The 24245-nt window shown below is 41.4% G+C and overlaps 1 protein-coding gene across 3 annotated transcripts in view; it reads left to right on the top strand.

The window, feature by feature from the left end:
* Nucleotides 1-24245, top strand: part of rbfox3a (RNA binding fox-1 homolog 3a) — a 482492-nt gene that overhangs the window by 412769 nt on the left and 45478 nt on the right. For all 3 annotated transcript variants that reach the window (XM_036572522.1, XM_036572521.1, XM_036572523.1), the window contains one exon: nt 15166-15414. In XM_036572522.1, the coding sequence (XP_036428415.1) occupies nt 15166-15414 (249 nt within the window). The remainder of the gene's footprint in view (nt 1-15165; nt 15415-24245) is intronic.

Genomic DNA, 24245 nt, shown 5'->3' with positions numbered 1-24245 from the left:
TACTGTATCCCTCTTATTCAAAGCTTTTTAACTTGCAAGTTCCATTAATTTTCTTGATAAAACCAGATTTATTTCCAGTTATTGCAATGCCGTGTTGATCACTAAAATATATCGAGCCTCAAGGATGATTTAAAAGCAAAACTCACTGCTAATAATCTGACAGGCTACACTGGACAGTGCTCACAGGAGACCTATGGATAATGCAACGAGCAACAAACTAACAAAAACAAAAGCAATGAGTAAAACTACAGTTCCCCTCAAATCAAGACACATCATGAGAGCGAGTGGCTACCATTACAGAGGAGCTGGAACATGCAGTCACTGTTGCTCTCACTGGACTGGAAATTGCATTTACTCTGGAAATCATGTTTAGATTATGATTAGATTGATTATGTTTAGATTCATTATAATCTTGTGAAAATAAGGTTATTAAATTACCGAAAGTAATAAATACATTTTGATGAAGTTAATTATGTCCACATAGCTATAACAAAATGCACTGCTTTTTCAATATATTACTCTATAAAGACTCAGAGTAAGTGTGATTAACTCCACAAAAGGATGTGACTAATTGTGATTAATTAATTTAATCGTTTGAAAGCACTAGTTATAACAATAATTTTTGGCTAACTGAGGTTCAGCATCTTTGTGGTCTCAGTGACCTGAAGCTGTGAATGTTTGGAGCTTAACTTCAGCACACAGCATTTAGTGTGTTTTGCCCAAGAAATATCATGGTTGCCTATTGGTTTCACCAACACTTGCACCTATTTAGGGGTTGGTGTAAATATATAGTAGCTACTAAGCTCAGCATAAAAACTGCTTTGTGTGGAGTTAACCCAGTTTGATTTAGTAATGCATGAACCTGAACGTTTTTAAAACTAGCGTTTGAACTTGGGTGTAGCTGGTACAACAGGCCACTGGTGATTTCTTATACAATTATGTTCAGAGAGCTCAGAGAAAAGGCCTGAGGTGAACTTTATTAATTATACTCTGAATCTCACTCTGACGTCGACCATTACTGTAGGCTTCCACTCTCAGACCGGCTCACATGCAGCAGTGATGAACACCATACAAATGCTGAAGGAGGAAAATACACACATTCTCAGCCCATTAAGATCAAATGGGAAACGTGCAGGCTTTTCAGCAGGAGATTAACTATAATACCTTAACCAGATGGTGTGTGTTTTGGAGGACACGTACATTCTTCAATTACACTCCTCACATCTTTAATCACTGTAGGAGCTGAGTTAGTGCAGCACCTCAGGTGTGGTGCACAATACGTATGAGTAAAAGTAATATTTTGTGATAGCCTTTTGTGCTTCTGTGGGAGCAGGGGGGTTTGCACTTACAAGCATGTATATGTCTGTGACTGTCAATACAGAGGGAATATATGCTAATAGTCTCCATGAAAATGAGATATATTGTTATATGTTGTTAGTATATAACAAAATATCAGTAGCATACATTGTAATATATTACTTTTTTGTATGAGTCCTAGAATTATATATTGTATCTCTCTCTCTCTCTCTCTCTCTCTCTCTCTCTCTCTCTCTCTCTCTCTCTCTCTCTCTCTCTCTCTCTCTCTGTCTCTCTCTCTGTCTCTCTCTCACACTCTTCTTTCATGGGGGTAACAGGACAGCCTAATGGTCCCTGAATAAAATAATATTCCCCCTGACAGGCCATTGGACAGCCCTAATTAATAAAAGTTATTAAAAACTGTTGTCAGGGGACAAAGCGAATTAGACAGGGGGGAATTATGAAGGTGCTCAGGTAGAGCTGAGGAACAGTGGAGAGGAGAGGAGAGATGGGGGCTGGGGCATGATCGAGTTCAGCCACAGCTTACTGCCTATAACTGCTCCTGTGTTTGGAAATTTGGATATGTAATAGTGTTTGAGCATTCAACAGTGCTCAGATTAATATTTTTTATTTTTCCTAGCAGTGATCTATTACCTGCTTGCAGCAGACCACATGGACAGCTCTTGTAGTCTCGTCACATTACAAGAAATAAGATGTAACCTGAATATAACCCGAGCAGTATAGAAAAGATCAGCACGTTCCTCATGCATGTAATGGAGCTCCATTAGCTTCCTTTCCTCTTCACCGTATCCCCATGTGAACCTATGACCATGAAATAATGTTCATTTTTCTTAATATTTTATCAAGTTTAATGGAAAATTCTGCCTAATGTACATGTGGGTTCCATACGCATGTGTTCTTGGTTCCAGTGCTGCACTTACTTTTCCTGCAGTGCATATGAAGGTTAAGTTTCAGCTGCGTGAATTTTTGAATGTTGTGGTTGATTATAAAGAATTACAATAATATTCTATAAGGTATGCACTAATTCTATGGCCAAGAAATAAAATTCTAACGTGTATCTGCCTATTTAGCCTACATTAGTTTAGCTCTACTGATGCCCACTGAAGGTATAAGAAGTATTTTAGCCCAAACAACTTTTTGAATGAGGCACAATTCAGTCAGAGCAGAGATTATTTACATATATCAGTCCTAAAGGCACAGTAATCAGCCTGTTGAAGTCTAAGGAATAAAGAGAGGTCAGAAAATGATCATGTAAAAATGAATTATGACCTTTTTTGGTACATAGAACCACACAAACAAACTTAAAATACAAGAAATGTGTAAAATATGGGCCCTTGTTCTGAATTATACCAAATAATCCATTTGAATTGTGGTGAAATGATTCCAGAGATTTGCTTTCTAAAGAAACATAATCAAATTAAATTGACCTCATTGTGAGGTCAGAGAATTACACCCCTTATTATAATGTCTCCAAGTACACAGATCCATTGTGAATATGATGTACTTGAATACGCTGAATAAGTCTGCTTCATCAGCTCTACCACACTGCTCTGTCTCTGTGTGTCCAGCAAGGCTCATAGAAAACACCTCAGTCTCCCGGTGGCCTGTGGCTGACCCTGTTCTTCTGTCTGTGTGCTTACTCAGGGCTCAGGGCTTACTTCGTGCTCTCTTGGCCGCTCTTTATAGCTCACAGGCCTCTCACCCTGGTCATTTCCTGAGAGCATTTATCACCCTCTGGATCTTCCTTGTCTGCCTTTTGCCACTCATCTGCAGAAACCGTTTTGTAATTGGACATCCCTGGAAGAATACGTCGACTTTAACATGTGCTGACCAGTTACATATGATGTTTGAGCTCTTCCAAATCATTGCAGTCATAACTCACTCTGACCTATCTCTGAAGTGCTAACTTTATAGGAAAAGGAAAAAAAATCTGTTAAAGGGCCCATATCGTGGAAAAAAAAAAATCTTCTGCAATTTTTTATGGAATAAAAGTTTGATGTACTATGTTAGCACAGTTAAAGTTTCAAAACCAAATTAAGCAGCAAAAACAGCCTGTTTTATATTCATTGTTTTTGTGATGTCACAAAACCAGTGCCTTGTCATATATCTGCCTGTTCACCCACTCGCATTAAGTTATAGGCATGTTTCAGTCTGAACAGCTTTTTGAACTAGACACAATACAGGACCAAACAGGACAGAGATAATTTACACAGGCACAGTAACAAAGCAGCCTGTTTAATTCTAAGGGATAAAGAGCGGTTTGAAAATAAATTATGACTGTTTTTGGTGCATAAAGCCACACAAATGTCAGAAGTGGACCTCAGGAAAACTTGAAAGGTTTGCTTTTTCAATTTTTTACTGTCATAAAATGTTTACATGATATAAAGGGCAAATGTTATAACATTAAGAAAAGAATAAATGAAGTTATGAGGTTTTGTTATGACAGCAGTCTGATTCAGAGAGTAGTGTATGATGAAAGAAATAGTGAGGTTGTTATTAGTTGAAGCTGTAATGTTTGAACGAGGGAGTAGGAAGGAGGAGAGAAGAGGATTAAGCAGAGAACGGGGAAATGGTGTGATTTGTCTAATTAAAATGGATCCGGCTAGACCGCCGATATTTTTGTTTACTGGCTAAATGTCTGCTGTGTTTTGGGAAATTATCCCTCTGGTCTCTCGCACTGTCTGAAGTCTGAAACTCAGCATCAATATTAAGCATGGAGAAAGAGCCGCATTCGTTTCTGTTTATGTCTTCTGAACTAACTCCAGCCTGCACGGCAGCTGTGTGCGGGGGGCGAGCTGGGGGTATTTGTGTGTTTGCACATTCGTGTGTAGATGTCTATATGAGCATATGCTGCAGAGTTTTTGTGGTTTATATGCCTGGCATACTAAACATACAAAATAACGTCAGCAGATATATGTCACGCAATGTTTCTTTGCATTTGATCTGCACAACTTTCCATGCTTTTTATTGGTGTTCAAAGAGTATAAAATTCTTATTTATATGATACTCTGAACCCGCTCTGAAGGAGGAGACCCAGTCTGTTATGGTTGTTTACTGCTTTAGAGATGATTCTACTCCCTCTTTTACACACACACACACACACACACATACTGGAGGATGGAGAGAGACATGTAAGCGTGTGTGCTGAGGTCCTCAGGGTGCACTGGCAAACTCTGACAACATGCGTATTGGGAGTGGAGGGGCACATCACTTTACTTTGGGAAAATGAGATCTGTATGAAAGAGAGAAAGAGGGATTGAAAGAAAGAGAAAGGAGAGAGAGATAGAGATAATAGAAAGAGAAGAGAGAGAGTGGCACACAGATATACTCTGGAAAAAAGGAGATCCACATGAAGGGAGAGAATAGAAAGAAAGGAAGAAGTAGAGAGAGATAGAGAAAGAAACAGCATGAGAGAGAAAGACAGAAAGAGAGAAAGAAATGAAGAGAGAAAACGAGACTGGGCAGAAGAGATAGGGAGAGAGGACAGAGGGAGAAAGAAACAAAGGGAGAAAGGGGTGAAAGAGAGAGGAGAGAAGGAAGGAAGACAGAAATACAAAGAGAAAGAAGAGAGACAAAAGAAACAGATGGGAGAGAAAGCAAGAAAGAAAGAGGTGGAAGAAAGGAGGTAGGGAGAAGAAAGAAAGAGAGGAAGAAATAAAGAGACTTGTCTTTAGACAGAGAGAGAGAGTGAAAACAGAAGGAGAAAGAAGAGAGAGATCAAGTAAGAACAGAAGGTGAGAAAGAAAGGAGAGTTGGAGAAAGAAACAAAAGGAGACAGAGGGAAAGAAGGAGAAAGAAAGAGGAGATGGGAGAGAGGAGAAAAACAGAAGAGAGAAAGAAAGGGGGTGAGAAAAAGAAGACAGCAAAAAGATGAGAGAGAATGCGATTCAGAAAGGAAGAGAAAGAAAGAACGAGAGAAAGGGGCATAGAAAGAGGGAAGATAGAAGGAAGATGGAGAGAGTTGAGGAAGGTGGTGCAGAGAGAGAGAGAGACAGACAGACAGAGGAATGGAGGATTTATTGATGTCTGAGGGACTGTGCTGCTGTGTCCCTCTCTTCATTAACTGACTGAAACAGAGCAGAACAATAAAGTTGCATGAAGTGCAGGGAGCGATTCTCACACCGGAATTATAATCCCTCCTTCATTCTGTTCTCTCTCTCTCTCTCTCTCTCTCTCTCTCTCTCCCTCTCTCTCTCTCTCTCTCTCTCTCCCTCCCTTCTCCTTCCTCCTTGTCCTTCTCTGTACTCCTTGCTCCTCTCTGCTCCTGTGGGCCATGTGGAGCCTGTGTTTTGGACTGTGAGGGAAATCACTCAGAGCACACGCTGCACACGCTTATGTCACTGGAGAGAGTTTTATCATCAGAATAAACAATAGTGTATGAGTGCTGCCACTGCGTCTGCCATTGGAGCCCACAGCAGCTGTGCCACTGCCACTGCTGCTAAATCTAGCCCATCACACAGCCATTCTGTCAATGTATTCTACGCAAGTGACACAGACACACCACTGAGGGTCTTACACAATATTACATGCATGCTCCAACAGAGCAGGAGCTGGAGTGTGTTGCTGGTGTATGTGCGCAAAAACATTGGTTTAAAGGGGCCTAACTCTCTTAATTTCAGGAGTTAGAATGAATGAGTCTCACACTAGGGCCACACCGATATGAATTTTGTAACCAATATCGATTTTAATGAGCTATAACTGTTAATATCATACACAGGGGTCACAGGGGCTGATGTGGCTGCAGGTTTTGTATGCCAACCAAGCAAGAGCTCAGCTCATATAACTAATAAGTGTTTGAAGAAGGAGACTAGCTGATTAAACAAGTGGAATCAGGTGTGCTTCTGCTTGATTTGCATGAAAATCTGCAAGCATACCAGCCCTTTGTGGACAAGATTACCGACCCATGATCATACGATATAATTTAACATTATGTTCAGAAGTCAGGTAGACAGTAGTTGTAGTTAAACAGTGCTTTACTGACTGATGTGATTGTCAGCTGTTGTTAAATACTGCTAAAGATTAATTTGATTCTTCAAATCTCAATCTGCAGATACTCACAAACTCACACTTAGTCTACAGAAAATTTGGCATTCAAACATGAAACAGTAACATTTCAGAAGTGGACAAGTTTCCTCCTACCAGTGGTTCCTATTAGTTACAATATAGAGCAAACCACTAAATATTGGTGCTATATCTGTGGGGTTTTAGTAGAGGTGGGAGTCTCCAAGCACCTCATGATTCTATACGATTTTGATTCAAGGCACCAAGATGCAAATTTGCATTGCTATAGCTTACATTTTGATTTTATCCACCATATTTGTCATTACCAAAAAGGAAATGATTTCAGGTTGGTTATAAACAAAGCTGTGGTCTTATGTAGGGTATGTTTACTATGGATTCAGGCCTGAGATCCTGTGTTATTTTCTCCTCTAAGCTGGGCTGTGCCAGTGTGTCCTCCTTTCTAAGTCTCTCTGTGCATGTAAATTAATTTTACAGTAGAAGAATTGCACAGCGAAGAATCTGTTACTTTTCATTAATACCAATAAATCCCTAGTAGATTTCAGTATCAGCCAGTATTATCGACCAGCTGATATATTGGTCAGGCCCTACCCCTCTCAGCCAAAGAAGGGGAACACAGTCATGGGTCCATGTCACATATGAGATTGGTCTACATCTCTATTTTAGAGGAAGAGTGTAGTCTTCAGGCTGCAGGTTCCATTACACACACACACACACACACATGCACACATACACACACTCACGCCCACGCTGTCTTTGCCCGTAGCACTCGGGGGCACGGGGAGGGCCCTCAGCTTGGCAGCTGGAAGAAGAGAAAGAGCCCAGCCTTGGAAATGATTTCCTAAGTACGGTTGGGAGGGGTTTTTCAATCCAATTTGCGCCAGCAGAGTGCTTCTCAGTAATCAGTCCGGAGGCGTGGCGCACGGCCCGCGGCTATGGAAGCGCTCCGCTGAGAGAGGATCGATAACGGCTGGCCCCGACCGCACCTCACTCTCCCAACGCACACACACACACACGCAGATGAGTCCCCCCCACCTCCAGCCCACCCCCTCTGGAAGCAGTCTTACAGCTCTGGCAGTGATACAGGGCTGCCAGGATTGTGTGTGTGTTATTAAATTATTACACAGGGACCCTCTCTCATGCTGTAAACATTCCAGACTATGGGACCTCGCCCCCAGTTAAATTCAGATTAATTAATTGTATTATTTTTTTTAATACTCACAGGAAGCAATTTGTTCCTCCCACCAATAGCTAACAAATATGACTCAGTCCAGTGAAGTGTGCACGAGTATGACTGCAGATCAGTCAGAGGTGAATGTAAAGGCATTGATATGGTGAGGTTAATGCTATAGTGCATGAGGCAGGCTTTCTATCACCACTGGCTCTGTGACAGTCACTTACACGCCTGTCAAACTCACTCGCAAAACATCTCAAACTTAACGTGCCACGCCGTGCATGCTCACTCTTCTCTCCTTAGGAGTTCATGTTGGATCTCTCTGGTGTTAGGCTAAAGGACATTCACACTGTACTGACATCTGCTCATCCAAAGAGACACTGTTACTTTTGCTGATGATGCACAAAAAAGCATGAGATTGTGAACACATGGTGCAGAATAATGTCTCTCCTGCTGTCTGTACTGTTATACAACAGTCCAGTTTTTATTGGGATTGTATTGATAGATAACAAGCATTATTTTGATGACAGCATTCTGTTTCTGGTTGCAACACTAGTACAAATATATAAGGTTTCGTTTGGTGTCATTTTAAGAGAAGAAACACAACAAACTACACTGTCCAAAAGCATCTAGACATGGCATCTAATTCATGAACTCAGCTACTTTAAGGTGCACCCATTGCTGACATGCCCACAGCTTGTATAGAAATCCATAGAAAGCATTTCCAGTAGTATGGGATGCTCTGGAGCAGCTACACATGAGCCTTGGGTCACCATGCTCACTGCCCAGTTAGGGTATATAGCCCTCCAGCATTGGGCTGTGGAGCATGAAACTGTGTCCTCTACAGTGGTAGAGTACCATCCAGTACCTTCAGGATGAGCGGAGTGATGTTTGTAATCCAGAACTAATCATTCCATATCGGTACCTGACCTCACTCACGCTCTTGTAACTGAATGCAATCAAATCCTCACAGCAATGTTCAAATATCTAGTGTAAAGCCTTCTCAGAAAAGTACTTGCTGTTACTGCAGCAAAGAGGAACAAACTTGTTATTAATACATTTGTTTACAGAGGAAATGGTGGATGAGCACAAACCTTTGGACGTACAGTGCAATTCCAGTGTGTAAGACATCAGCATAGAGTAGCAGTACTCAGGAAGCAAAGGTACAATCATTTCATTAATACAAACTTAAGCATCATTCGATACCGTGGCACCATGATATATTTGGGAGATATTGTGATGTTGAATTTTATCAGTACAGCACTATCTGGCCCGCAAAGAATCTGTAGCAGTCTTGCAAGTGAAGAGTTAAATGTTCGTCTTAACGTCTTGCTTGGTCCGCTCTGCTTCTCTCCCCCATCTTAAGGGAAATAAACTCATTTACTGTGCATTCACCGGGCCGCTTGGCCCTGCTTCAGCCGAGCAGCGGGGGAGGGAGAGGGGAGGGACAGATAATACGATTTAGCTCATCGGAGAAATCATTTACCAGCGCAATTTGTTGACAAGGATCTGGGGATGGTTTTACTGTGGCATGACTTCAGTCACTGTGATGGAGATCCTCTCTGCTCTCCCTTCTTTCATCTCTCTCTCTCACTCTCCCTCCCTCTCTGGCTGCCTCTCGTCCACATTTATAAACTGTCAGAGGCTGGTCCTGCAGAACTATGTGGAAAGGGCACTAAGTGAATTAAAACTGAAGCAGTGGAGGGCTGTATTAAATATCAGTTGCTGATTTAAGTTTATCAGAAATAAAAAACCTCTAGGCAGGAGATTTTTTTTTCCTCCCTCCTCCTGTTTCTTGTTGTGTTTTATTTAGCTGAGGGAGCTCTGGGGCTGATAGCTTCTCAGTCTCGCCTTATTAAATGAAAGCTGAGATATAGTATATAAAGAGAATTTATTTTGGCTGCCGTTTCAAACCACATCACACTGTAGTATTTGTAAAGATTGTTCACTGAGGGTTTGGTGTGTCAGTGTTACAGGTGCTGTGGACTACATTTCATAAAGAAACTTGCGGGCACCAATGTCAAAACTCTGTATTATGTGTATAATTGTATGTTTAGTGAATAAAAAGATATTTAGATTGGCAGTGGAGTTGACAGTCCACGTTCTGCCCCAGATGCATTCCCTCTTAGTGACTGGTTGAACAAACTTCACAGAACAGTGGCAAAAATCACATTCAACCTAGTGAGAAATCGCACAACTCAGTTCTTGACTAAAGATGTAAATTGGACCTCAGTACACTGTTTATTTAGATTCATTATATAAGTGGTGCCCAACACGGTCTTTGGGCCCCCAGATGGTCCACGTTTTTGCTTAAACTCTACTGAAAAGTAAGCTGTGTGCTACAGTCTCTGTTAGATTAAATATGATTTTTGTCATTATTCTGTCCAAAAATGTATTTTTGGGCAGAGCATGGATGAACCAATTGCCCGTTATATAATATTATTCTCTAACTCTGTACAACACATGAGCTGTCCATGGTGCTGAGCTCTTTTCAGCACCGCATTTGGAAACAGTGCCCCAGTTCTGAAGACCACTGAGGCCTTTGCTGCACATTCAAATACTCCAGGCAAAATTACTTCAAGCAAGTCACAGCAGCCCTCTTCTCTCATCCCTCTCCTTCTCATCTTTCCACTTCTCCACAAGCCCACAGAGCAGCCACTCTCTGTCCACCCATATGATGGACAGATCCATTGCATTCCATTCCAGTGGCCTGTACTCTGATTGTGGCGGAGTTATGGGTTCAGGCCATCACGCAGGCTCTCAGTGACCACATGCTGGACTAATGGGAAGTAATCAGGCATCAGCTTTCCCAGGTCACTCTCTTTTAACCTTTTGAAAAACAAATGGAAAGAGAGTAAATGGAAAATCGTAGGTCAGCCTAGGTAGAAATAGAACCTACTACACACAGCGCGGTTGGTGGTAGTGCTGGGGAAGAATGAGCGAGTACATTACAAGGTTTGCAGGTGCAAGACCAAGGCAAAAAAAGACAAAAAAAGCAAGATATGTTGCTGTGTATGGGGGAAGTTCACTGCCCACCTGATGCAAAGAAAGCAGCCCTCTTGCGCTTAGTTTGACTTCGGAAAATGCTGCTTGTGCCTCCATTTACCTCTCTGAATATTTCATGGGATGGAGTCAACACACTGAGCAATAATAACGTAATGTTGAGCAGCAGACATTTTCTGCAGACTTTATGGGCAATATGAACCACCACCACCACCCCTACCTCCACCCCCCTACCTCTTTCCTCTCAGAGTCCTAGCAGGGCCGCAATCCCGCCCTCTCTGCCTGGCTTTATGCGCTGTTTTTCAGACCGCCTGGACAGCCCTCTCCCCTACTGGCGCTTTGAGGCAGGGAAGTGCATCAATACTGCTCAATGTTTCAGTGAATTACAATACCTTCCTCAGGCTATGGGCTCTTTTTCTCTTTCTGACACCACCACGGAGAGAGCGAGACACAGCGTTGGAGGTGCAACATGAAAAGAGAAAGAGAAAGGGAAGGTGGGAACAAGACCGAAGAAAAGATAACAATAGATGGATGGATAGATGGACACGCAGACAGACAGACAGACAGACAGACAGACAGAGAAAGAGGCATGCTCGCACATTAGATCAATAGAACATCTGCAGTCTTGTTGAAATTCTGCTTCAGCACCTCAGATTGGTCCCCATTGGGACACAATAGTGACATGAGCGCACCTTCATTGAATAAAATGTAGACGCACCAATTCCACAGCTGCTTCAGATTGTGGTGCAGAGGGTGTAGAGCAATGATCAAAGATTTCAGCGAGCGTGAAGGAAGAGGAGAAAAGAGAGCATACGCTAAAAATTGAAGGTGCCCAAAAGGGTTCTTTGGAGCGATGCCATAGGAGAACCACTTTTGGTTCCATAACCAACCAGGAAACTTTTAGGGGATGTTTGTGTTAGATTTGCAAGCGTGAAGAACTGTTTTAAAGTTTATTATGTTCTAAATTATGGTTTGATATCAATTAAACGTTTTTTTCCTAGAACCATACTTCTGAATCAAGAACCGTTTAGGAGCCTTTAATTTTTGAGAATGTAGGGTTTTGTTATTCTTCTGACCTCTGAGGCTCCCTCTCTCTCTCTCTCTCTCTCTCTCTCTCTCTCTCTCTCTCTCTTTTTCACTCTTTCACTCTCTCCCTGCACGCCTGTCCATCGTGCGGTCAGTCATGGACGAGTGCGTTTTTCATTTGGATAATGGAGCATTGCCCCTAATTGAGAGGACAGACTCATTTGTTTGCCAACATGTCAATGGCCAGGCCTCTCATTGTTTCCACTACATTTACATTAATGCAATTCTCCCCACTCCTATTAAACTGCAGCCCTCTCTGGCCCATTGCTGCAGCCCACTGCTGCCGCCTAATGCTGCTTAGTCAGTGAAAAAAGGTTAATAACAATCAAGTGAAGGGGGCGGGGGGGGTAAAAAAGAGCCCTCTCTATTTCCACTGGCTTTCTCTCCACCAGCTCTGTGTAATGGGTTATGGACAGGGCAGAAAGTAAGAGATAAAATTCTGCAGAGTTTTCCCTTTACCACTTTTTTTTTCATTGCCCATTATCTCTTAATGAGAATGAGGTCTCTTGCAGTCATTGTGCCGGATTCCAGCTCTATAATCTCTCCAGTGATGTAATGAGTAATGTGTGTGGCTATTTTGGGATATATTCTTTTACCATCTGCCCACTGTACCTGTTAATTGTTGTGCTACAACGGGGAATAGTTTGTGACCCGGTGGTGATTCAGAAAGCCTGCCTGGCATTTTTAGCTCGTCAATGAGGTTAATTAATTAGGAGTGCCTCTGGCCTCTTAAAGTGATGTATCAGTGCCGGGTTAGAAGCCATGTTATTGCCTGTCTTTGCCATCAGCTGAGCAAGAGGGCGAGCTCCAGTCTCCACCTATTTGTATTAGATTAATATCTGGATAGTCCCTCCAGACAAGCAGCTTTTCTGTGGCTGCAAGGTGTGTGTGTGCACCCACACACAGCGCATGTACTGATGACCCGACTGCACCTGTGCTGACAGCAGCGCTCTGCTCCTGAGACTAGCCCTCATCTGTCAACACACATAGACAAACAGACACGTAAACATACACAAACACTCACACGTAGCGGTGCTCTACCATAGAAATTAGCCCTCAACTGTCAGCAAACATGCTCACTCCCACACTCTCACCAAAAACAGTCTAAAAAATAAAGATGCTAGAAAGGGTTCTTTGTGTGATGCATTAGGAGAACCACATTTTGGTTCTCTAAAGCAGTGGCTCTTGAAGCAGTCCTCAGGGAGCCCCAGGCACAATTTTTGCTTTATCCCTTTGTGTTTGCAAAATTGAGTTGAGCAAAAATGTAGAGAGTATGTGAAGCTGCTCTGACAACCACTGCCCTGAAGAACCAGCAATGCACGGTTCCAAAAGAACCAGACTTAGTTACCATGTTTAAAAAGCAGATTTGTGAGTGTTAAAAACCTTTCAACAGTTTAAAGAAGGTTCTACACCTTCTTTAAGACCAACCACTTACATTTAAGGCCAATCACTAGAACCTTTGCGTTATATATAGGTTCTTTAAACTTCAAGGTTTTTCACACTCATAAATCTCTTTTTTCAAATATGGTTCTTTAGGGAACCAAAAGTGGTTGTTGGGTGGCATTGCTCATCACTTTATGGCACTTTTTTAAAGAATGAAGGGTTCTTTATGGTACCTAAACAAAGTTGTAACAATTTAGTGTCATAAAGACCCTCTTAAAGGTTCTCAATCATGAAGATGCCACAACAATAATAATAATTATTATTATAATTATAACAGTAATAACAATAATAATCATCATTAGTATTGGTTGTTGTTATCATAGACTATAATATGTGTAGAATATAAAAACTGACCATCATAACATTGTGGAGGCAACTTCAGCATAATTAGAATGGCTAACATGAAAAGAACCATTTTTTTTTAACTGTAATGAATAATTTGATAATTCAAATGGCTTTAAGTTGTCGTGGTTCTGTGTATTGTCGTTGCATTCACTGAAGAACCCTTAAAGAACCCCTTTTATTAGACAGCCCAGACAATGACCAAGTGGGAAAAAAAGTAACTGAAAAAACAGCCCACAGACAGTGAGCGAGAAATGAGCTGCTTGTGTATCGCAGTGTTCTTAGATAAGATGAGAAAACATTGTGTACCTCTGTGACTCAAAGCAAATGAGAGCAAAAGACAGAAAAAGATTCTCATTTACATCTACTTCAGCAGAGACGAAGGAGAAGAAAGAGACGACGCTCTCATTTACATGCTGAAACACACAGAGGGTAAGAGAGAGAGAGAGAGAGAGAGAGAGAGGGTGGGGAAAGGTATCTCTTTACTAAAGCTAAATAAAGGAATAGATACTAACATTTAAAGAGAGACAGAGAGAGCGAGGGAAAAGGTTGATTCATTTATTCATTTGTTCATTTTTTAATCTTATTTATTTGTCTACAACATGTGATCTTTATTTCATTCCATGTGATTTTTTTCCTGTCATTCTTTAATCATTGGCCGCTACACATGCATTTCAATTCACAGGTAATCTTTTACATATATAACAAGATTACCTGTGCATTAATATGCATGGATCTCCTTGAGTTGCTTTGGCAAAATTGTATATGACAGTCGTACCAATAAAGCATTACATAAATAAACAGAAATTGAAAAAATGAGAGGGAGGGAGGGAGAGAGGGAGAGAGAGAGAGAGGGAGAGAGAGAGAGAGAGAGAGAGAGAGGGAGAGGGAGAGGGAGAGAGAGAGAGAGAGAGAGAGAGAGAGAGAGAGTGAATGAAATTAAGGGAGCCGCAAGAAGACGTGGGTCTGTGAAAGGAAAACAGCAGCTCCTGAAACCTGTAATTTAAATCAAAGGTTATAATCAAAAATTTATCAGTTAATTGATCTTCTGCATGGCGCTTGCCAAGAGAGCAATTTAGCGACCCTTTACTCCTGCCACACTCAGCGTGTTGTACAAAATAAAGTTTGTTGGCTCATAATGATCAAACAATGTTCCAGTGCGCTCTGGGTGTTGATAGGGTGGGCTCTAGACAAAGGCTTTCAGCCTCCTTACAGCACCGGCGCGGAAATAAAACAGCAAAATTACATCACGTGCTGCTTAAAGTCTACTGTAATTTGCACTGTATTATTCATGGATGACTGGGGTGCAGAGGGACTACAGGTTGTTTGTGGTTCATGAACTTAGTAGAATTGACCCTGGAACAGTTACACCTCTGTCTGTTTTCTGTTTGTTTCTATTTCTTTAATCAAGATCAGTGCTGTGTGTTGAATTCCTGCAGCTATTCAGCGTGCATATCCACTGCTAGTGCTGTCAGGTACTGCTGGGATGGGTTCTGCAGGGTATTCTATCATTATGATCATAAAAATTAGAGCCTGTATTTTCTCTTATCATGTGATATTAGGGTGCAGACAGACAGACTCATGATTGCTCCTGTCATTTCTCATTGCCCATGATACTCTGATGTTATTGCTGTACTGTTGGCTTTGGTTGCACTGAATGGGGACTGACATGAAAGCATGAAAATGCTCAGACTAAAATTGATGACTCTCTCTCTCTCTCTCTCTCTCTCTCTCTCTCTCTCACTCTCTCTCTCTCTCTCGCTCTCTCTCTCTCTGTGTAGGGTAACCAGGAGGCCCCAGCTCCTCCAGAGGCCATGGCTCAGCCGTATGCTCCAGCGCAGTACCCCCCTCCACCGCCCCAGAACGGGCTGCCGGGCGAGTATGCCCACCCGGGGCAGGAGTACACAGGGCCCAGCCCGGTGCCGGAGCACGCGGCTGCCCTCACCATCTACACACCCACACAGACACACAGCGAGCCGCCCGGCACCGACAGCAGCACACCCTCCCTCACAGGGACCAGCAGCATACCAGTGAGTATATATACACATTTACAACTAACTTTTTTACATACAGATCTTACATTTGCACCAAAGATGGGCTCTCAAGCCGTGTTGTTGGTCATTTCAGAATCGACACTTAAAAAATTGACCCTTCCTGTTGTGTCAGTACTGGGGAGGCTAGGGAGGACAGTTAGCTCATCACTTAACTTCCATCAACACTACACAAACGGCCCTGACGTCTATTTATCTCCCTCTCATTCGTGATGCATCTCATACATGGTAACCATATTTAAACAGGTACTTCACAATCTTGCATAGATAATCTAATGTAAACACTTAGGTTAATGTTAGTTAATAGTGGGTGGAGTAATCTTGTTTGAAAGATGCTCCGCCCACCAGTGCATTCTTTCATAGCTACTACTTTGAGGTTGGTTTCTTAGAACATTGGTATAAATCCAGGTCAACCTTATGAGAAACTTAGAGTGTGTAATTTATTTCAAATAATATTTATTTTGCATGTATGTAAAAGGTGGAATAGATCCAGATTTTTTTTCTCTCTGTGTTAAAGCTAATGCAAGCATGGTCATAAATTTGTTGATTTCCAACATGCCTAGATTTGCTTAGATACAACAACATTGTCCAGCTCAGTAGCGTAGCATTTTAATCTGGAAACATTTTACATTCTGTAGCAAATATATTCCAGCCTGAAGTCATTAAGTTAAATTGGAATTTTGCCAACATTTTGCAGCTTGTCCAAATGTGCAACATTAACTATAAAAGACTTGTGTTCAAGGGCGGAGCATTGAAAGGTCAGTTGGACCTTATTGTCTTTCTGTTCTGAAGAAACTGAGGAAGTGAGGAAACAGAAGGGTAGTTCTGCTCTCAGTGGTCTGATAGATTAGTGTGACTGATTACAGATTAGTGTGAATGATTATTTTAGTGGCTCTCTTCAGTCATCACTTCAGTTTGCTCTCAGATTTCATTTAGAACTCATTCACCATCAGCAGTGTGTGTGTATGTGAGAATGAAAGAGAATGACAAAAACTAGCTAAAGATTAAGTGAATGATTGGAGTAAGGAATGAAAATGATAAAAAGTAAGATATACTGAATTTATGAAAAAATTATGTATATTAAAAAGGTAAAAATGTGTTTGGTGAGGCCCATAGTCTCTGTGTAGAGTTGTTACTGTCAAACAAACACACTCAACACAGAGCCTAAATGTTCATTTGAACCTTAGTGCTCTGACCGTCAGGTCCACTGCTGTCCAGCCACCAAATCCCTTGGAACTGTTTGAACTGTTGAAGTCTGTGGATCACTCACTGCAGTCTCCAAAAACCAGCAGGTATATGATGAGATGGGGACTCCAGTCAACAGTGCAGACTGAAGTCACCGTCGAGTTGCATGTTGACTTGAAAATTCAGCCTGAAAAAACAACACAAACAAATCTGAATAAATTAGGACTTACAATAATCTTTTCATTCAGTAAAAGAATAAAACCTTTCATTTCCAACATATGTTTGTTTTGTTTTGCTACAATCACGCACAGTCATTACTGCAAGGCAGTTCACCCACAGCTCGCAATAGCCTCAGGTTCCATGCAGCTTCAAATATCTAGCCTTTTATTATAGGAAGCCCTTCAGTCACGTGAACAGAATTGAACCACTATATGCAGAAAACGCAGTGTTCAGAGAAAGAGGCAAAACAATTTGAAACTATTGGCTAGCACATAGTTTTGACCTAACACAGTTCTAGCCAGCTAGTGTATGTGCCATATAATCGAAAGATTATCCAGCCATTTCAAGTCATTTTACCTCTTTCCTTTAAATCCTGTATTTACTTTATGTTACTGCATTTACTTCACTTCGGTTTTTGGTAATGAAAGCCTTGTTATTTGAAGCCATGTTGAACCTGACAGGTTTTTAGAATGGGTTTACTTTTGTACAATGTGGTGCCTGCAGCTAATAACGACTAAGTTAAAAGTAAAATTCCCTACTAAAGACTCAACTCACACTCGCCGGATACTCAGTGCTTCTCCCACAAAATGTTCTTAATAGCAACTATTGTTGGACAAGCTTTATAGAACAGTGGCCAAAATCCAATTTTAACTTACAAGAAACTGTAGCACACAACTCAGGATATTTAGAGTGTGTAATAAATTTCAAATGATATTTGTGTTGCGTGTGTGTGGGAGGTCACAATGGAATAGATCCAGAATGTTTCTTTTACAAGCTGATGTAAGCATGGTGGAAAATTCGTTGTAGTTTCCAGTGAGCCTAGTTGCGATTCGCTACAACATAGTCCAGCTCAGTAGCGTAGCAATTCCTGTAGCTAATAACAAAACTAAACTAAAATTCTCTACTAAAGATTCAAGACTCAATTCGCAATCTGGTCCCACATTTCTGGTGCGTACGTTCTCAGACTGTAGTGTTGTATGTTGTTCCTGTTTGGTTGAAGCCTGGAAATGTTTTTTTGTTTTGTTTTTTGTTTTGTTTTCCTTTTCCCGGAGACCTTTGATTAACAAATATACACACCCACACACACTCCTCACAATAGCCAAATCAGCACTTATAGTGACCATTGTAACAAATAGTTTTCCATTATTCAGACTGAAAAGAGCTAACGTTAGGCGCTTTCTGAGTTGTAATTCCCTGAGGGTCATTAGATTTAATAAAGGCCCTGTTTTGGGCGAGTTTTGATTCATCCTCTACAAGCCTCCGCTGTGTCCAAGCCAAGACTTCTGAGGTCTCTCTGACAGGCTGAGTTCAGACAACCTAACATGAAAGTCTCAGAGAGTCAGGGGGAGGGAGGAAGCAAGGGGGAGAGAGAGAGAGCGAGCGAGGGAGAGAGAAAGACATACGGATTGGAATGAAGAAAGAGTGAGAGAGCAAAAAAGAGAAAAAAAAAACTTTTTTCTTCAAATCAGGAGGGAGTGTGAGGGGACTGCTGGGGATTTTGGCTCCAAAAAATCAAGATTAAAGTTGTGATAAAAAAAAGGCATGCCTATTTGGGTCTCTCTAATTCAGCTTGGTTGGGAAGTATGTAGAGATATGGAGCTTTGGGGGTTGGAGATAGGCACAGTAATCCTCAGCTTGGCTCGGAGAAGAGAGGAGAGGAAGGGAGAGGAGAAGGATTATTTTAGGTTCAGGTGAAAGGTGTGCCTAATCTGCTGCTCTGGTCTAACTCAAGGGAGATCTTTTCAGAACAGAGGTGGATCCTCACCCAAGAAAAAGTGTCATATTGTCGTAGCAAAACTTTGTATTTCTAAAATGGTAACTTTGTAGAAGAGGACAGGGATGATGTATTGACCACATACCCAGGACCCAGTCCATATTAGCTGGCCTAACTAGTCTAATAGTACAGAAAGGGTACAGAGGCTGAAGTTTACGAAGTACAGTCAAAAGTGAGATACCATATCAAACAACCAAGACATACATGCAGATGACATATAAATAAAATACCAGCATAGTTCCTGTACTTAGTTAGATTCAGCTTTTATTGTCCCTATCCAAAAAAATGTAATTATAGTATTCTTTCAGATGTGAAGTATTTAAAAAGAAACATTGTGTGTGTATTCTTCCATGTATTACGTGAAATTGCACATTTCCAGCAGATAGGTCTCCAAATCCCCAATATTTACATAGCATAGCTTTAAATACTTCTACCGTTAGCGAAGACAGCTAGCAAACAATGATATTGCCTGTTGGAATGCATCGTAGTTTTTTTCTTTTATGGATTCGTAAGTCATAATTTCATTTGTTTTGACTACGTGCTATACTAAATCCAGTTTGTATGAGTTAACATTAAAATTAACAAAGAAAGACTTCATTGGTTGGCCATACTTGGTAGTTAGCTTAGCTACATACCTTGGAGCAGACATTCATGTAATATTTTTAAATGGTCTTAATCGGTAATGCGGTGTTCCACACTGTTTAATTCTAGTGTCTAGGGTTTAAGAAATGGATACATTTCACACCACTGTCCAAACTCTTTCCATAATGTATATCTGATTCACAAAATAAAACACAACACTGCAGCATGTTGGAATGTCCTGAAAGTTCATATGCTTAGTTACAGTCACACAATTTGGCAGTCAGCAATTAGGGGCAGGGTTAAATGAAGGGTCCCTTTGGTCATAGACAGTCATCTCTTGAGATGCTCACAGCCCGTAAAATGAATAAAACCATACGAGTCATGCATTTGGGAGGTAAGACACACTGTAAATAATAGGCTAGTTCAAATTCTGGTTAAGTTGTGGGCCACACAAAATGGGGGAAATAGCAGAGATTTCAAACGAACATTCCAGAACAGTTAAGGATGATTATATTTTCAGTGTCAGTTTTGTTCCTAGCTAAACATTATTTATTTCCAGCTTTCATTTTCATCCTTTGAACCATTTTGGTGCCCTGATGATAATTATCCAGGATCAAGCAGCAGTATGACAGCAACTGTGCAGCGTTTGGTTTCTTTCATGTGTCACCTGGTACTGTTGATGCTAATGGTCTTGTAGGTGTAGAAACCTTGCCAACCTCACTTAACCTCACATTTTTTACAAAGGTAAACTCCCGCATCAGCTTACCATTACACTCTAATCAGCTGCAGCATCTATTAGAGCAGCCTGGAAGCCCAGACACCCAGGTGACAAAGAGGGTTTGACTGCCTCTTCCTCAGAGACAGATAGATGAGAGCCGTGTGTGGAGAAGAACAAAAAAATAAAGCATCTCAGTCTAATCCCGTTAAGTGAAGCGCCGGTTTCACCCTAATCGGATGTAATCTACCTGCTTGGCAGCTTTCCAATCAGATAGTTTCAATTATGTGGTTGTAGTGGCGTTGGGGAGGGCGGAAGTGCTGAGCGGAGCACTTTGAAAGCGATTTTCAGATAACACTGAATGAGTGTGTTGGAGAAATGACTGAACAGGAGGCCCTCCACCCACCACACACACACACACACACACACAGACATACACACACTTACACACACTTACAAACTCCTTTCAGGGCAGGGCAGACAGAAGGGAGGGGGTCCGTAAGGTGGCCGTGTATGATAATGTTCATGCAATTATTTCCTGGTGCTGCTTGGCTGCTTCCCACCTCATGGAAGCTGGTGAGAGAAGATGGTACACACAGCAGCGGTTACCTCTGTAGCACAGGTCTGCGCAGCACACACATAGCACTACATGAGCTAAGGCTAGCACTGTGAAGCACAGTAAACATCAGCCGAGCACAGCTTCACACAGTATAACCTCTTGAACCCTAAGCTTAGATTTCAGTTCATGAATCTTAAGACTTATTGTTGAGATAACTACTATAAACTGACCTATTCATGCTCCGCCCACAAATTCGTTTTTTCATAGCAGCTGTTGTGAAGTTGGACAAGCTTTATGGGACCCAGGGAAAAATCCAGTTCAACCTAGTGAAACTATGTTTGAGTTTAGATTTGCTACGTTACATTGAGTTACATTGATGCTGCACTACTGAGATGGGCTATGTTATGACTAGTTAAAACTAGGCAGATTGAAAATTATAGTGAATAATATAGTGAGTTATAGTGTTACCTTGATTTCACAATGAAAAAACTACTCCTGAATTATCCTAGTGCTATGTGTACATGTTGAGGTTGAAAAAAACAATAAATGACTTATTCTACTGCTGCAGATGATGGCAAAAGTTGGTAAAATTGAACTCTTGAGGGAACATTTAGCTGATTGCTGCAGTATGGTGCTGTTGCCACTGGTGGTGGTGGTGGAACTTTCTGTCGCTGCTTGAAAACAATGGAATATCCAGTTTGCTGTCGCCCACTTAACACCAAAATACATTTTTACACAAAATACATTTTTTTTTACACAAAATACATTTTTTAATTAATAATTCACTTTAAATTTGAATTTCTATATTTTGAGAAAAACTTAGATTGTTCTGCAATTTTAAATGTACATGTACATATTGTGTCATTAGACATAAAGTTCAGGACATCACGTTTGTCAAAGTTATTCAGAATTTTTATTTGAAGCATTATCTCGGTGCAGCCATGTACTGCCAGCAGATATTCCCCTTTGTTTCCCACATGAACATGCACCTATACATTGTGCAAAATAGAACAGTTTGAGGTTGTTGGCTTTGCATATCAGTCAGATGGCCCTTTTTTTGTTCAAGTAGGTGATTCTGGGCCACACCAAATACCGACTCTTGGGTTTAAATGATTAAAAGTGAAAAGAGAAATGACTAGGTGCAGTTTCTGTTCTTGTGTGTGTCAGTCTCTTAGTGTACAATAGAGGATTGTGTTTATTGGGGTCAGCCCTGCAAGTGACAGTGTTAATATGGCTGGGTTTGCTCAGGTTTACAGCATGTTTGAGCTTGTGTCAATATCTAAGGTCGTGTAGATGACCAGCCAGTCAATACTGTTGTCAGTCCTCCTGTGGGCTGCACATATTTAAAGCATCGCAGGTAATGCGCTGGACAGGGGGAATGTAGGCCAATAAAGCGGACTCTTTCTGTCATTCAGTAAATCATTTAGCACACTTATAATCTCTGGCAGCGGCACGTGTGTAAAATTTTGTTAGACTGCGTTCCAGGCTTCAATCGGGGTAATGGGGAGTCATAAACCTTTAGTGAGGTAATGCACCTACTTAGCGCTGATTTGGGGAGCTTTTTTTAGCAGGCCATAAAGTCACCCATAGAGCTATATCATTGCTGTATTTTGGCATGCTTCTGAGATGGGGTTCAGTAGCGAGAAAGAGATATTTTTGTCTATTTGGCTCCATTTTATGTCTTTCTGTTGGTTGACGTAATAGATTCTGTGTGCAGGCGGGCTCAACAGGTCACAGTCTGTTTGGTGTGTTTCTTCTCTGCCAAGTGATTCCCCCAAATCCACAAACATCGGAGTAAAAAGCTTTAGAAAGTGCTGGAGACATCAAACCTTTTGCATCAGCATGCTGTGGTCTCCTTTGGTGGGAGACCTGCAACCCACTCGTCTCCTCCCTGGAAAAAAAGGAGCACTTTTAATTACTTTCCTCGTCTGTGGAGCTGGGGAATGCGGTCCTCAGAAACTGGGTCTCTGAAAGAGACAGATGCAGCACATGCTAGCTGCAATATAATTAACATGCAATTAACACAAATTAAAAGGCAAATTGCGCAGACGAACCCCCTGTAGATGACTGCTTAGCGGTGGCGATGAGATAATTAGATCCAAACCTGGTGTGTGTGTTCAGGAGTGCTTACCTCTCCACTCGCGCTCCTGACTTAATGTCACCTCCTCCAGAGAGGAGCGCTCCTCCACTCAAGAGCAGGCAAAGTGCCCTGAATGAGCAGAAGAAGATTATATCACTCTTCCATATCAGTGTTGTCCATGTATCCATCTGTGTGTGTGTGTGTGTGTGTGTGTGCGTGTGCACAGATAAATAGTGAATGAAATAGCCTCTTCATTATAATCCTTAGGAGTCTGGTTGTTTACTGCACTATTTATCTGTAATTTGTACTTTTATTATTAGGTATGTAATTAATTAAATTTCTTTTTGATTAACATTATGTATCGACAGTCACTAACTAATGTTTAGCAGATGTCATATCCACCACAATATGGCACTGTTAGCACTCTAGTAGATTTATGTGTGTGATGCTTCACATCAGTGGCACTACGTGTTCTTGTTTCAGTCAAACAAATTACCTTGGCAATAGGCAAGGCAAGTTTATGTATGTTTTTTCATCCCCTGGGCCCTTGAGCAAGGCACCTAATCCCCAGCTGCTTTCCGGGCACTGTGGATAGGGCTGCCCACCGCTCCAGGCAAGTGTGCTCACTGCCCCCTAGTGTGTGTGTGTGTTCACTAGTCTGTATGTGGTGTTTCACTGCACGGATGGGTAAAATGCGGAGGTGAAATTTCCCCATCGTGGGACTAATAAGGGTCACTTAATCTTAACTTAAGAATATTAAAAGAAAAAAGACAAAGTGCTTAAGAGTGAAAAACAGTAAAATTAAAAAGTAAAATAGGTGGAATTACTCAAGTCTTTGCCCATATACCTGTAAGATCACAACCTGTAAGCTGTCAGTCAATCTCTGGGATAACAGTGTTAGCATTTAACCTTCAGGAAAGTTCATGAAAACTAGTGATAAAGGGCTCCCAAGTGGCGCAACCATCTAAGTGTTGGCCCTATCATCAAGAGATCGCGAGTTCGATCCCTGGTGATGCTACAGCCATCCATGGTCTAGAAGAGCACAATTGGCCTCGCTCCCTGGGAAGATAGGATGCCCCCCCCTCCCTATCACTCAGCGCAATGTTAGCCAGCGCAGGCATCGGTTAGCTAATGTGTGTCATGACATTGTGTTAGCGGCAGTTCGAAAAGATGCCGTGGCTCACTTCACAAGTCTCAGAGGATGCCTGTGTGAGATTTTGCCCTCCTAGCACTGGTGGTATCGTGTGATTTGGGCAGTCCTAACTAGTGGGTGAAATTGGAATTGACTAAATTGGAGAGAAAAATTTCTTTCTGTGAAACAAAACTGCACACAACAGTAACTTTTTATCAAATTCAAATCCCCACTTTTACACACAAACACAAATATATCAGTAACGTTCTGACTTTACCGTGTGACATTTTATGCCAAGTAATTTTTGGACCAATTCTATTTCTCCATTCATCATAAAATATTCACACAATGTAAACAGACACTAATGTTATAGTGTTGAAAAGTAAAAAGCTAAAAAAAAAAACGTTTACAAAATTTTGATGTGATAGCAATGAACTGTGTCCACACATGCTAAAGTCTTTTATTCTAAAGCGTTGTCCCATAGCACTTCTGGAACTTAATACTCATTCGATGCATGTTTCCCTAAAGTGGGCAAATCAAAGCCTTCGTCTCTCTCTCTCTATC

The sequence above is a fragment of the Colossoma macropomum genome, unplaced genomic scaffold, assembly GCF_904425465.1.
Source record: "Colossoma macropomum unplaced genomic scaffold, Colossoma_macropomum, whole genome shotgun sequence".
Classification (NCBI taxonomy): domain Eukaryota; kingdom Metazoa; phylum Chordata; class Actinopteri; order Characiformes; family Serrasalmidae; genus Colossoma; species Colossoma macropomum.
The sequence above is the reverse complement of the archived record's forward strand: the minus strand, read 5'-3'. Positions and strand labels throughout refer to the sequence as shown.